Raw genomic sequence first — 15,587 nt, 5'->3', positions numbered from 1 at the left:
AAACATTTAGGGATGTGAACACTTTTGTCAGATGATAATTTACTTCAGTTTGTCTATGTTACATAACATGGAGATAATTCACTTCTAGAAACATAAATGACTTCCAGTTATTGAGGTGTGCAAATTTTCAATTTGGCAACAGAGTGCTGACTCAGGAGGACCTGAACCGAGGCAACAAAATCAATTATGTACAAATAAAAACAACAGCTAAACGTTGGTCTTGATGAAGCTTACTAGGGGCTGGGAAGTAAATTTAATTGGCAAACTCTCTAATTTTGTTCAGACTCAGAGGAAATGTCCAAATCAGCCAATTATTTCTAGTTTGCTCGCAGGGATTTGTTAGTCAACTGTCAACAGAGCTGCATGGGAGATAATTGGAGACATTATTAGCTAGTCTGTTTGCTGGCATGGATCATGGTTATAGCTTCTGCAAATAGGGAAAACATCCATCCAGGCCCAGTCTGTCGTGTTGAGGGTCTCAGGGGTTGAAGACCAGACAGGATGATGGAAGGATCACAAGCCCATTACAGCGCCAAAACAAAAACTAACGACAATGAAAACTCATCCCTCAGGTACATTTAGAGACTACATGTGCACCATTTTAGGATTAAAACATTTGCCAGAAAAGTGAAGATGGCCTCACAACCATTTATAGAGCTTGGGAAAAGCAAGCACCTCTTTTTTCCAAAACTGAAGTTGTGTTTGTCGTTTCTAAAAAGTTTCGTACAAACACCATCGAACCTTGAAATGCCTTCATCCTCAAGTTACACACTGACTGGTCATAGGAACATAACTGCACCCAACTTTAAAATTATTTGAGCTACGCTTTTTCACCACTGCCCCTTGTTCAAGGAGCGCAGAAAGGAATATGATTCAGCCTGTCTGTAAATGTAAACGTAAGTAGATGTTGACATTAGATTTGCAGGGATCGCAGAAAATGTGAAAAGTGTCGCATCGTTGTAAATGTTCTACACTTCCCATCACCTCAGTTGCGTGATGTTACTGGGAGCTGCACTTTCACTGTTTTTGTTGCGGCGCCGCGGCCTGGGTTGTGGCGATTACTTCAGGATTTGAAGCTCATCCTGTCATCACTTTCTCCTTGCAGCTTTGTGGTGATGCTTTATTAAGGAGCATTAAAAAAAGCATCACTTGTATGTCCACTTTATTAAGATGGGGACATGTGTAATTCTACAAGGGACTCTGAAGACTCCCAAATCTCATTCAGAGCCATTTTAAACAACATCAAGAACAGAAGAGATTTACAGGGAAGAAACAAAGTGATGACAGGCAGCAAAAGCTACATCCTCTGCTCCTGCTGCTAACGGCCACATTAATAATCTGGTTTTTATTAAAATGATTTTATACCCAACCTCAAATGTGCCAAACTTGTTTTTCTTTCATCATGCAAAGATAACAACAAGATGGGAAAACTTTTGAAAAACAAAGCATAAAGATGAGCGCAAGTATTGTTCAGCATCTCATTAAAAGCCTGACAGTGAAAGATTAATCAGAGAGACAATCTAAGAAATTTTTTTTTCTTGTTTTATTTCTGGTTTGGACGGCTACGTAATCATAAATTCACCAATATTCTGCTGTGCTGTCCCCACAGACACTCAACCCGAGCTTCAACTTTGAAGCTCTGCATGGAAAACAATATTAATGTAGTGCTGCTGGGAAATAACAGTGTGTGACTTGCAATTTGCTTCAATCCCATTTGGTCTGAGTTGCCTAAAATAGGTCAGTCTGCGGGCCGCTTCGGCTGCAATCTCTCAGACATGAGCGATACGATCAGAAAAGATGAAAGAAAACGGGATCAGCAGCTGGCATATCATCGCTGTCGACTCCCCACGACGTTCGCCTGAATACTGGCTGAGCTTCTTACTCGCCAAGCAGGTTTTTGACTAATTCTCTGTCTTTCTTGGTTACACAGCAGCATGCGTCAAGGAGGAGGACGAGGAGAAGGCAGCGTGGCATGAAAAGGAAGAAAAAGAAGAAGACACGCCTGTCTTGTAACACTCTCACATGCACATTTGGCGAGGCTAGGTTGCTTCCCTCGAGGCCAATTCATTGAAACGGTTTCAATCAGCTCTACTAAAAATCGCACTTATTTAACAATGGCCTCTGCACAAACACACATTCAGTGCCTCAGTAAGAAATTTCCTTGTGGAGGACGCTCATTAGCAAATAAAGTGTTTAAAGTCAAAACAAAATCAGGTCTCATTCCTCTGCTTCACCAAATGACATAAGAACCTTGTTGTATAAATCATCAGTTTGACAGCAGATATTTTAGAGTGTCGGATGTGACAACAAATATGGCCATGTTAGTGAAAATAGAAAAAAAAACTCTGTAAGCCTCAGTTATCAATTTAACCATTTACTATTAGATTTGTGTAACATCATTGACTGAGTTCTTGGTATTTCTCCAGTTTCTCACATTCCTTTCTCCTGATGTTTCCTTCATGTGAGATAATCACATCGATCAGAACAGCTGTCCTCTGCTGCTCACCGATGATCATAACGTCTGGTTGGTTGGCCATTACCATTTCACAGTTTCCATTTTTCATTTAAATAGTTTGACCTTATTTAATTACTTAATTTGAAAGATACCAACTGTATGTTGTAAAGCCTTCTTAAACATTTCTGTTAGTATCATAAAAGTAAATGAGAAGTTCAAAAAGTGTTTTATGCAAATGTTTAAGGAGTTTAGGGGTGCTAACCATAATCTTGTAAGTTAGGATGTTTTTTATATACTGACATATTTTAATTGTTTTACAGGCTTTCTGTGACAGCTCCGTGTGTTCAGTGATTATTACTTGTGCAAATCCACTTTATTGCATAAAACAATTTATAGACTAATTTATGTCAATGTTTTTAAATGTGCAAATTAACTGCGCTGTTACTGACATGTACTGTGAAATTTAAGTACATCGCTCCATAAGAAACACTTTTTTTTAAGCAATAAATGTTAAAGAATATTTATTTTGAGATTGTACTTCTTGGTAAGACTTCAGAATATCATGAAATATATCTAAATGTATGTTTAGGTACTTGTATGTTTAAACTTTTAGAACTCAAAAAAAAAAAAACCTTGGGCCCCAAAACAGTAGCCCTAGAAAGCCATTACGTAAGACCGGCCCTGTGTGTACACCAGCAGGAACTGGGACCAGTGTCTGGTTCACAACCACATTAATCAGCGGGACACAGACTAATTCACAAAATTCAATACAGCCTTCTGTCTTACATGCCAGTTTTTACAAGATAATTGCACAAAGGCCTTCATCTCCAAATACTAAACATAAATCAATTGTGAGATTTCGTGCATTAAAGATGAGCTTTTCTATGAACCACCAGTTTAGTTTTGATGAATCTCACCGTTAAACCGCATAAATAACCGACCGACTCAAAGTGAGGAGGATACATTTCGAAGATAATTAACAACATGACTCAATTCGCTTGAACACTAAAGCAACAACTAGTTGAGTTCCATCCGATTCTGCGCTCACAGCAACCCTTGGACCCAATATGCGCTGGTTTTCTGATAAAACAGCAAATGTGAGCCTCCATCATTCGGAGTCACAACTGTTGCTCTAGCAGCGCTCCGACTCAACCCGCCTCTGCTCCGGCTGAACAGGTGCAGACAGGGACTGATAGTGAACGAAAACAAGCAGAAAAGCACAAAAATAAAACAGAAACTTACATGTCTAAGTTCCTGCATGCGGTCCTTCATGGTTCCTTATTTCCACCGACGTGGTTCCTCCTGCTCCTGTCGTTTTTTTTTTCTTTCTATTTTTTCTCCCCCCCCCTGGATGTGAGCTGATGATGGAGCGGAGGGGCGGAGACCGACTGGATGATGCGAGCCGGGCGAGCGGGGAGAGGCTCCGAAACCCCGTTCTCCTTACAGACAGGGACTACTTTTATGTGTTAAGGTGAGGCACGGCCTTCCGCCGATTACCTATCACACACACACACACATACACACACCTAAAACTCCCCTTCTTATCCATCCGCAAAAAATAAACTCTTGTCTTTTGAGAGTGAATTTGGTTCCAACAGGAATTGGGATAAGTTAACAGAACAACAACAAACACGACATGTTTGGTGAACTGAGACGGGAATTTTTGTTAGTTTAGGTTATCGATTGAGCAGGTTAAAGGATAACGCCCAGGTGGTTTCCAGTGAGGAACAGCGACATCTTTTGGCCACAGGCTAGAAAAACATTTACATAGAAGGCAATTCAAAGTATGCGTATATGAAAACGCATACTTTGCGTTTTCATAGACGTCGAAATCATAAAATAGGAAAATACAATAAAAATTTGTTCATGGGTTTTCGTTTTTATCTTGAAAATTGTGTCACTTAAGTGTATCTAACTCGATGATTGCGTGAGTGAAAAAAAGTTTGGACACTACTGGTCTACACTTCACATCCTGTAACGATTAGCTATTGCCTCACAATTAAAGCCACACGCTTTAATCTAAAAGATTTTTTTCCCCCTCGCTGATTCCAAGTGTGACCAAAGTTATTGTTTTATTTTGCTGGAATAACCAAAAATATTTCTATTTGCCAAATGACAACTTTCTTTTTAAAAATTGGACTTTCTAAATGCCGTTTTGCTGATTCAAGTCTACTTCAATAAGAAGTGCTTTATATCAAGATGGTTTGTTCTTTGTCAAAGAATACACTCATGCATTATCCATTTCATACAGAATGAATTTACTTGAGAAAAATGAGAAAAATTGAGAACATAAATTAGAAAATGAAGACAATTTAATTTAAAAGTATCTTTAATAGGATAACATTGCCTCTGTTTTATATTTTTTGTTTCGTAGCAACTCATATTTGGTCTTCAACTCAAACTGAAAACTGCATCTCCTTACAGCTTCTGACAAAACACCAAAGCACTTGACCAAATATAAAAAGTGATTTGCTGTAATTTATCGCTTGCGTTTCGTCCACTTGAATTAGAGACCTGAAAAGTCCAATCACGCCGCAGCCCCAGGGGACACTGCGTGAGTGAGCATGTGTGTGTGTGTGTGAGCATGTGTGTGAGAGAGAGATGGCGCTAATGATGGAGCAGCTGCATGAGTCACAGCTAGAAGTGAGGTCTCCGCTGACGTCCGGTGTACTTCGTGTCGGGTCGAACGCCCCTGCAGGAAACGGCAGTCAAGAGGGAGAAGGGGCGTCAGCCAATCAGAGACAGGTTTCAAACCAGACTGAAGTGTGTTTAAAATGTTAGAGCTGGAACAAAAAAAAAAAATCCATTTTATTTTAGAACAGTTTCACACATACTTTCCTTGTCGTCTTCGTCTCTCCTTTTTCTCCATTATCCAGTCTCGCCCCTTCTTCGCCGATTTCCCTTTCATGTTACTAAACCGACATCTTCGCAAAGACAAAGAAGAGCATATTAAAGTATTCAAACCGTCTCTTTAGCCGGGAACACTCGCACCCAAGCGTCTGATTGAGAAGAGCTTAAACATCCGAATGTGAAAGGGAGGAAAAGCCACCTGACGGAGTTTGAGGTCAGGCAGGACAACGGCCCTCTGAGCTCCTGTCGGTCTTTTGGCTTCATCAACACAAGTATGACTCAACCTGCACTGATTGACGCCGAGACCTGCTTTACAACTTAATCATAACTTGCTGTCAGAGTCCTCCAAAATAAAAGTGACTAATCGCATTCGCAGAGTCAGGTAACTGCTTGCTTTAATCGCCTTGCGTCTAAGAATAAGAATAAGGCAAGCAGGTTTGAGATTGAAGGCAAAATCCTTAAAATGAATAAAAAAGGTGAAGATTATTTTAAAATAAATTCGCTCAAGTATTCTAACTGGAGGCTTCAAGCATCAATAGAAGAAAAACTGTATTGAAGCTGCTTCAATTTTGCAATAAAGTAGAACAAAATAGTGACTGAAATAAGCTGCTACACACAAAAAAACACAAATATTACTATGATATCAATATTCTAAATGAAACAATGTGTGCAAAAATGACTGCTTTTCTTAGAACGCATTTACCTTTGTCCTGAATACTGAACCTGGTTCGCAACAGTCCTGTCTGACGTTTCTGACCCCAAACCCTGAAATAATTAGAATTTAATAAAAAAAATAAAATAAAAAAAAGATAGAAGTTACAAAAACAGGAAGTAAGTCAAAAATAAATAAAAATATATGTTTCTTACTTTGGGAAGAACTCCCGTCCCACCGGCAAACAGACACAGGAAGAACCTGGAGGTAAGTAAGAAGCGATGTGTTTTAATTATACGAGTTAAATCAGTATGACTCCTATGACTTTCTGCTACTGCTAATAATTTCAGATGATTAGCAGGTGGATGAACATTATATGATACATATGAAGGTGGATGAAGATTTCTGACTTTTTAGCTTTGCTGCTGTTTGGGTAATCGACCACCATGCCTCCACTGAAACCCGCCCTCATGGCCTGAGAGGTAATGAGCTCAAGCTTTAAAGAAAAAAAAAAAGATAAAATTAAATATGACGACCAAATGCACAAGAACATCATTTCAGACTCCAAATAAGAGCATCTTAGATTTTCTACCTGCTCTGAGTTTTCAGGATAAAGCTGAAAAACTGCCCGAGATCCTCTGGCCTAAAAGAACAAAAACACCAAATTTACTTTCTGTAAACGCAGGAGTCTGATGTATTCATGTTCAGGTTGACAACGACAAAACTTTACCAAAGACGAATAGAGGGTACTGAAGAAAGTGTAGAGTCTCTTTGGTGGACTGTGCGACCGTTTGTCGGCATTACAGAGCCACTGCAGCGCAGAGATGCTGACCAGAGTAAAACAGTTACAAGTTTTAATCGTTAAAACAATTCAGGACTCAGTTAAAAGCGTTAAAATGTGTCGGATAAGCCGCCGTGTCGTTTACCTGATGCAGCCGTCGAACGTGCCCGGCCGAAAAGGCATCCCCTGGCCCATGTCCCCCAGCAGGAGGTCTCCCTCCACCTCTCTGTCCAGAGCAACATCTGGAAGCATCAAGGGAAAAATTCACAGCTTGATGATGAGACACGAATCCACATCAACAACTGACAATCCACATATTGGTATAAAAGCAACCAAAAATCTCTCAGCTGGTAGCATGGAAAGCTAACGAGGAACTTTATGTTTTGGCATCGTCTAATAGTTACCTTCAACCTACAGAACATGAAGTGTGCTTGTTTTTATTAAAAACAAAAAAAGAATATAAAAATCACGCCTGCAGTCCTAAACTGCTGCAGGTCATTCCTGTTTTTCCTCATAAAAACCAAGTCTGGTTCTTTTATCAAATATTTCGAAGTCAACACACGATTCAATACCTCAACATTATTAATCATTGTACTAATACCATACAAACAAAAGCTCAAGGTTACTTCCCACATTTTCTTTTATTTTAACGTGAAAAAAAACAACGTGCTTAATGAATTGTGCTTCAATTTAAAAAGCGTGTGAAACTAACCGAGCATGGCAGTGCTGATGTCAACTCCGACCCAGTAGTGTCCCTCCTCTGTGAGGTAATCTCCACTGAGACCAGATCCACACCTGGGAGGCCGAACAGAACTTAGTGCCTCACGTTTCTCTGCTCCGGCTCCAAGTAGCTCTCAGATTAACATTTTATACATTACAAATACACAGTTGATGTAAATGCACTGACGTTTATAAGCTTTGTATGCAACATTAACATTGTTAGAGAACAGAGATGGCTATGAATGCAGGAACACGAGAAATAATTATCACCTAAATGTAGAATCCAACTTTTCCACATACGAATTATTATTTTACTAAAGGTTTTGCTTCATGTAAACAGCCGGTGTAACTGACTTACCCAACGTCTAACAGGAAGCAGGCCTGTCCCTCTGGCAAGCTTAGCAGCTCCACCGCTCTCTCCGACATCTGAGACTGGATCTCAATCATCCGAGAACTGTCGATCAGGAAGTACAGTCAGACTTCGTGGAGAGAAACAAATGTGCGCAAGAAAACAATCTCCTATTAACAGCACCATTCAAAATCTAGCTCTAATTAATAAATAAAATGCAGCAAAAAACAGACAAGTAGTCATTTGATCTACATATTTACTACATACATACTACATATTTTTGGCACCAATAAAACTCCAGTAATAAAGTCTGAGCAATTATTCTTTGTAGATAAGAGAATAATATTGATTAACTTTATCAGAAACATGAACCTCAAAGTGTCTCTAATTTTCAAAACCAGGATAATTTTAAGTCAAAAATACAAATTCACTGGAAAAAAATTAAAATCAATAGTTTGTAAAATCAGCAATAAATGCAAATCACAGGAGCGTATTGAAAATGAATCAATGCACCCATCTTAACAAGCATATGAAAAGTGAACAATGATCTGGGCAAACACAGCAAAAATAAATAAAACATAAACCGAAACATAGGACAAAACAAGAACAGAGCAATAGATTAATTAGAAACATTACTGAACAGGAGCTCAAAGAGTTTAAATTGAGGCATTTTCATAAAAGCCCAAAACTGTACACATATGATAGAGAATAAAGGATCCAGACTTACTTCTGTGAGTATTTCTTTGCTTCATCTTCATTGTAGAACTGCAGAGATGAGATTAGATCACACAACTCAACTCAGTTGATCATGTCTGTAGGTCGCTGCTGATTTATTTGATCTAAATAAGACAAAGCTACAAAACTACTAACACGTGAAAGGTTTAAATGAGTATGAATATACATCTTTAAATATGTTATGTTTCAATTAAGGAAACACTCCAAACACTTAATGGAACTACTTCTGCACTTCCACAAACACACAGCTTCCACAAGCACACACACTTCCACAAACACACAAACATACAGCAGCTACGGTAAACAAAGCCGTCAAACTAACCACGTCCGGCGGAGCTGTGTGTTCAGGTCTCCGGCAGCTGGAAGCCATGGTCCTTCTGGCTTTATTTCTTTATCTGTTGTTTAAAAATCAAGCTAAATGTTGTGTCCGCAGCAGGCTATCCACATGTGAAACGCCACAGTTCTTGTTCGCTGATTTAAATTATGTTACTCTATTGGGAAGAGGCGCTTTATCGCCACCTGCTGTTCATTCAATTCAATTCATACTGTGCTCTTGTCTGGTTCTCAGGTTACAAACAGGATAAGAAAAACATCAACAAAATAACTACACCTTTTCATTGTATTCATAATCAAAACACCAGTTGTTTGTAGATATTTAAAGGATATTATAAGGGTAAATAATAATAATAATAATAATAATAATTATTATTATTATTATTATTATTATTATTATTATTATTATTATTATTATTATCAATTTAGAGACATAGTGGAGAAAAACAAATCATTCTTTATACTTTTTCCAAAAAAAAAAAAATCAGAGTTGTTTTCTTTCTCTTACAGTACGGCAGAAAGGTTGTTCTGCATGATTCAGGTAATTTCAGCTTTCTTGACAAAAAAACTCCCATATTGGCAGTTATTGTAAAATATTAATTTTACATTTTCAAAATATAAAAAATATCAATGACCTTTCAGTTTAATCTGATGAATAAACTTTTATGCATTCGCTTCACCGCGGAATTTTGACAATCACATTTCAAATTACACAACTTTCGAGTTTCCATGTAGAATGTGTAAAGTATGAGAACAAATCAGAAATCTAATTTCTTTTTTAATAAAGCCATAAATAGACAGTATTTAAACTGAATCAAACCCGAGTAGAGAGAAAAATGAACAAAACGTGATCTTAATCTGCTAAAATGCTAAATACATTTCATTATATTTAGGTTAAGAGATTTTGTTTAACTAGTCCAATTAAGTATCTTTAGAAATGCTGAAGTAAAGACCTAATTCTGGGTGGGGACATTTAGCTAAGTTAAGAAATATTCATTGTTAATATTGTAATATTAATATTCACTGTACAAGAGACCTTTTCTCCTGTACAGACGAAATGTCCCAGTTACCTCTAATGCAGCATGCGCGAACATCTTTGTTGTGAATTTGATTGGTAGATGAGTTAAAATACTTCCTGTAAACATTGCACCTGATTGGTTTGTTGCCTTGTAACACCCGGAAACTGTCCGTCTTCGTTCACCGGCTTGTTGTTGGTAAAATGGCAGAGGTCAGCCAGAGGCTCGGGACCGGAGCCTACCGTCTGGTGACAATAGGTCCCGGCCAGGCTCTTCCGCTGCGTCCCATAAAACCTAACGGACTTCTCCCGATAAACGGCACCTGCACCCAGGCACACTTTACCGAAGAATGTGTCCAGCTATTAAAAGGAAGAGCACTTCAGCGCAGTTCTGAGAAACTTAACAGAGTAAGACAAACTGAAACTCATGAGAAAAAAATGACTTTTCTTGGCTGCGCTTCTTTTAACACACATTTAGCTCGTTTATTGTGGCTTCCGGACGCCAGAAAGAGCCAAACAATCACCAAAACAAACCTGATCCCGACTGGACGCCGTTATGAGAAGCTGTACTCATGCGTGAAGCCCATCTGGACCAGTAGGGCTGTTTCAATCCACCCCCACACCTGGTGGTCCCCACAGCAGCTCAGAACCTTTTGCACTGTTCTTCTCATCCTCACAGATGACAGATCAGGGAGTGGAGCTTCACTGAAACACCCGAAGCTTCACCCTGGTGCCTTTAAAGCCTCTACAGCAGCTAGAAGTTACAGCAGGTGGTCAGAGGAGGCTCCTCTGCTGCACAAGAGTAAAACCGCCTATTACGACATCCTCAAAGTGTCCCCCAGTGCTACACAGTCACAGATCAAGACGGCCTACTACAAGCAGTCCTTCATCTACCACCCTGACAAGAACCTGGGCAGCGAAGAAGCCACGCAGCACTTCGCTAAGATCAGCGAGGCTTACGCCGTGCTGGGCAACATCAGTCTGAGGAAGAAGTATGACCGAGGGATCCTGAGCCAGTCTGACCTGCAGAGCCCAGTGAAGCCATCCTCCAAAGATGTATCGAGCCGAGCCACAAGCTCCCAGCAGCAGCAATATCGTCATCAAAGAGCCAGGCCGTTCTCCCAAACCGGTGGTGGGCCCATGTTTGATTTTGACGCCTTTTTTAAGGCTCACTACGGAGAGCAGCTTCAGAGGGAGAGGGACCTAAGAGTCAAGAGGAAGCAGATGGAGGAAGAGCAGAAGAAGAGGCTGAAGGAGTACCATGAGGAGAAGATGCGGGAGCTCACTGCGTTGATGCTGGCGACCATGTCAGTGATGATCTTAATCAGTCTGCTCAGCTCTTGACGCAGCAGACAGTGGCTGATATTTCTCGGATGGAGGCGGAGGCTCAGGCTGCTCAGGTGTTGGAACAGTTTGCAGCAGGAGTTGAAACTCCAAGAATTTTCAAACTGGATCGTTGCGGTTTCTGAAGGAAACATGCAGGCATAAAATCGATGGTTCATCTTTCAAGTCGGCATTGATGCAAAATGGTTGAATCCTTGAAATCAAAAGGCTGACTGCATATGAATGAGGAGGTGTTTCAGCTCATTTCAGCTTTAAGCTGCTTGCATTTTGAAATCATTTTCTTTTCTATAGATAAAATGTGAAAACACCAGAGAATCTGTCTTATTAATGGCCAAAGCAAACAACAAAAAATACAGCTTTAATTGTAGAATTTCAACCAGCAGAAGCACTAAATTATTATTCTCCTGTAATAATTTGTTGCTCCTTTTCTTTAAAGAAGCAACAAATTAAAAAGTGGGGGACAAAAAGTAGTTCTGAAGAATGTGTGCTGTTAAGTTACTTAATATTTATTCAGAGACCATAGTAATAACCCTCACCGTGCTGATTATGCTCGTCACGTTGAGCAGCTTTCTGTGATTGAACTTTATAAATGGTGGTCTTAGGATAACATGGTCAAAGTTTCTTCACCTAAAGCTCTCCCTCATCATTGTTTCAGACAGAAACAGGTACTTTGCAAACAATATTGTTTACTTTTTATTTGCATTCTCAGTTCTGAAGCCAGGCAGCTTTTGGCACCTTAAAGTGATTGTTTTCTCTCCAAATGAGGCCTAAAGATGGAAAGATGTTTGCTCTTTTTAATGGTGAATGATTCATAAGCTTTTATTCCCCTTTACACTGAATATGTAATAGGAAAATAAATACATATTACATGTAAAGAGCAAATGTAAACACCTGCTTGTTTCCTTAGGTGTGTAAATGTAAATACATCTACGTACTGTACAGAAATGATGCCTCTGTATGATTATCAACGTATTAAAATCTACAAATATTTTAAGGAGAGTTATTTTTGTGTTTGAATGTTTTCATTCAGAGGAACATTAAACCTCACAATAGACTCACTGGCTGATTTTCCATTTGTAGTCGTAAATATTCCTAAATAGTCCTAATTTCGTAAATATTGTAGAATAAAAAAGTGGATACTTTTTTTCTTTTTTTGCAAATTTAACTATACCATTGGTTAGGAATATGACTTTAAAAGAAATGAATACGAATATACTCTAACATGAGCTTTATGCAGTTTTTTGAACTAGACAAAATCTTCAAATTAAATAATCTTCAAAACTTTCCACTCAACAAATGCTGATTTCCAAATTCCGTCTCTAAAACAATGCATTTATGGTTTTAAATCTGCCCTCTAGGGGGCATCTGGATATAAAGAAATAATCTCCATCTTAAAAAAAAAAAGAAGAGTTTGAACTGTGTGGAAGGACATGAAAACATCTAAAGGGTTTGGACAAATTCACTCTGATTAACCCATCACTTTGTCCTTAAGAGCAAATATCCAAACTGTGAATGTGAAAATACCTGGACTCTCGTGAATTTCCTCTTTTAACCACTGAAGCACCCTGCTGAGAAACGTCTGAATGACCGCACAACACGTCCAATAGTCACGTTTTATTCACAGAAATATAAAGTAGTATGTCAATTACATCACTTTGTACAAAATTGCACAGACTCTTCAAAACCCAGTCAGACAACAGAAAGTTCAGCTGTGGGAGAGTTACGTAGAACAGAAAGAAGTGCGGTCGCTGATATGTGGGACGGGTCGGGGTGGGGTTTTTTCTCTCCACTGTTTCATAAAGAAGAACCGGTCGTACATAAATAAGACTCGATAGGAAACATGTCATTTACATGGGTGAAGGAATAACTGGCTTTCAAAAAATAGGATTCGTATTGGCACATGATCTGCTTCATTCACCCGAAATCACCCTCCAGGCTCGGTGGCCATACTCGATAAGACACGCTTAGCTGTCTTTCCAATGAAAGTAGCAGTTTTTGTTTTTGTTTTTTTTTTCCCCTGTCGCTAACTTTAAGAGAACAGTTTTCACATGAAACCTTTGCCAATAATCTTTCTGGCAAACTGAACAAAAAAAAAAAGAATTTGTTTCTGGACGTCGCTACTGCCTGTCCCGACGCGATAATCTTTGTTAATTTTATCGTCCATATTGGATTCGCAAAATAACCCAAATGAGGTTGTTTTTCAAACTGAATGTGACGTAATTTGAACGTAAATCAAGTTTTCCTTGAAATAATTTGCATAAAACTTCAGTTCAAATAAAACGGCAAAAACACCATCTTTCTTTTCAAGCATGGCCACCTTGACCACTTTGTCCTAGTCAATAGCCACAAGCTTACCTGCAGAGCACACACAACAGCCCCCAGCGCTGCCTTTCACATAAACACACACGCGCGCACACACACACAAAAACATGTTGCAAGTCCCCCCAAATAAATCTGGGTTTGGTTTAATCATATTATCCTCAAGGCGATATTTCAAAGTAATCTTATGTTAACAGAGTATCTAAACTATAGGTTACCATTGATGATGATGCGTGTGAATATGGAACCACCACCAGGATGGAGGAACCCGGAAAAGCATGTTTCAGAAACACCACTGCAGCACACACACGCACACACACACACACACACACACACCATTAAAAAATATCTGGACTCTAATACACAACCACACATTCATAGTCACAACCCACTGACACGGGAGCCGTCCTGTCCGGTTCATAGAAACTATCTCAAACTTTTTAGCAAAACAAACACCTGACCTTGTGTCTGGATGTAGCGACCTCACTGAAACTTTCACAAACCTTTACAGATGGCATTTTTAAACACCCGGTCTTGCAAAAATAGCCATATCCCTCTAACTTTTCCCACAACTTGTCACTCTAAAATACAAACTTTAGTATATTTTAATTGGGGTTTTACGTGACAGATCAACACCGAGTTGTGCACGATTGAAAGTCATGAACGTTTTTGAAAATCTCTTACAAACACAAATCTGTAAAGTGAGGCTTGTACTTGTGCTCAGCTCCCCCAAGTCAGGCACATCTAGATCTTTTTCTTTTTTTTGTCCGTTCTTCTTTGCAGTCAGATTTGGTGGACAGCACACTCTTCCGTTGTAACCCAGAAAGTGAACCTCTGCCCCAGTTTAAAGTCTTCTGCAGCCTATAAAAAGGTTTTCATGTCCCACAGCATCATACCGCTACCACTGTGTTTTCTCATGGGGATGATGTGTTCAGCGTCATCATGTATAATGTTGGGCAAAAAGTATAATTTTGCTCTCTTTCGTTGTTTCTTTCTACCACATGGATCGTGGTGCAGTACAAAGCTTGCAACACCGTTTAATAGCCTAATCTTGATTTAAAGTTCCAAGCTTTATGCGTTTCTTGGTCTTCTTGTTCACTAACGTACAAAGCCTCAGCACAACAGCTGGATTTATACTGAGATTAAGTTTTATGCAGGTTGACTGAGGGCTATTGGTTACAGTGGACTTTTTTTTAGGTTTATCAGAGTAAAAGGGGGCAGAATTTGAATGTGAAACACATTTTTAAAATTTTTCATTTATAAAAATTAAAACAAAGACGTATCATTTTCCTTTCATCTCACAATTTACTTTACTTTTGTGTTGATCTAACACATAAAATCCCTGTGACCAAACGTGGGAAAGATCCAGAGCTATGAGTACGCTTGCAAGGCACTGCAGATTTTAACCAGAGATTAAACTCACATTTTAGATTTTAGACTCGGGGATGTTAATCGACTCCTCCTCATCCTCGTCTGCTTCAGTCTGTTCTGAGTTCAGGCTAACCGTCGGGCACCGAGACCCCCTCAGGCTGTTCAGGTTTATGAAAAATACCTCTCAGCTAACACAAACACATGCGCTAGCTGTCCCAGTGTTAGTGTAAAGACCCGGAGCCGGACTCTGAAGAGAAAATCCTCGGGGGACAGCGAGGATATCCGGGACAGATTCAAAGCAGCTTTACAAACATTAACAGGATGCTCCGAGGAGCTGAGCGAGGGAGGCGGGGGGTTTCTGCAGGGTCATTTCAGACTCTCAGTCCTCTGGCAGGGCGGCCACACCGGCTCCGCTCCTGGGGAACTGTGGGTAAGGCCGAGCAGGAAACGGACAGAGGAAGTGAATCAAAACCATATGACTCCATCTGCCTGCAATCATCCACACCTTTAAGTTTTACTATTTATTTATTTATTTATTTATTTATTTATTTATTTATTTATTTATTTATTTTTGTGCATCTTAACCTTTTGTTCGGTGTCTGTTACCCACGTCCTTGATATCAAGCAAAAAGGGGAATTTGTTAGCACGGACACGCCGTTTGG

At 39.4% G+C, this 15,587-nt stretch overlaps 2 protein-coding genes and 1 long non-coding RNA gene across 4 annotated transcripts in view; 1 reads left to right on the top strand and 2 right to left on the bottom strand.

Moving 5' to 3' along the window:
• LOC106957851 (uncharacterized) overlaps positions 1 to 14,820 on the bottom strand; it is a 28,915-nt gene extending 14,095 nt beyond the window's left edge. The window contains exons 1-2 of one of the 2 annotated variants that reach the window (XR_001427037.1): positions 13,858 to 14,820; positions 3,698 to 3,981 (exon numbers count right to left, since the gene is read on the bottom strand). This is a non-coding gene — a long non-coding RNA (uncharacterized LOC106957851). The remainder of the gene's footprint in view (positions 1 to 3,697; positions 3,982 to 13,857) is intronic. The other variant, XR_001427038.1, reaches the window with a different exon arrangement.
• Positions 4,767 to 9,034, bottom strand: bud23 (BUD23 rRNA methyltransferase and ribosome maturation factor). Its single transcript, XM_015049376.1, has 12 exons — positions 8,865 to 9,034; positions 8,535 to 8,572; positions 7,817 to 7,912; positions 7,451 to 7,533; positions 6,884 to 6,980; positions 6,688 to 6,784; positions 6,550 to 6,600; positions 6,368 to 6,453; positions 6,173 to 6,218; positions 6,009 to 6,070; positions 5,290 to 5,379; positions 4,767 to 5,147 (listed from the first exon to the last, which is right to left on the bottom strand). Exons 1-12 carry the CDS (start codon positions 8,910 to 8,912, stop codon positions 5,093 to 5,095), a joined length of 849 nt encoding a protein of 282 aa, XP_014904862.1. The 5' UTR covers positions 8,913 to 9,034; the 3' UTR covers positions 4,767 to 5,092.
• Positions 9,931 to 12,232, top strand: dnajc30b (DnaJ (Hsp40) homolog, subfamily C, member 30b). Its single transcript, XM_015049375.1, has one exon. It carries the CDS (start codon positions 10,095 to 10,097, stop codon positions 11,232 to 11,234), a length of 1,140 nt encoding a protein of 379 aa, XP_014904861.1. The 5' UTR covers positions 9,931 to 10,094; the 3' UTR covers positions 11,235 to 12,232.
• Positions 14,821 to 15,587: the final 767 nt, after the last annotated feature.

The sequence above is a fragment of the Poecilia latipinna genome, unplaced genomic scaffold, assembly GCF_001443285.1.
Source record: "Poecilia latipinna isolate Pla-1442-1.1 unplaced genomic scaffold, P_latipinna-1.0 Scaffold943, whole genome shotgun sequence".
In the NCBI taxonomy this organism is placed as follows: Eukaryota; Metazoa; Chordata; class Actinopteri; order Cyprinodontiformes; family Poeciliidae; genus Poecilia; species Poecilia latipinna.
The sequence above is the reverse complement of the archived record's forward strand: the minus strand, read 5'-3'. Positions and strand labels throughout refer to the sequence as shown.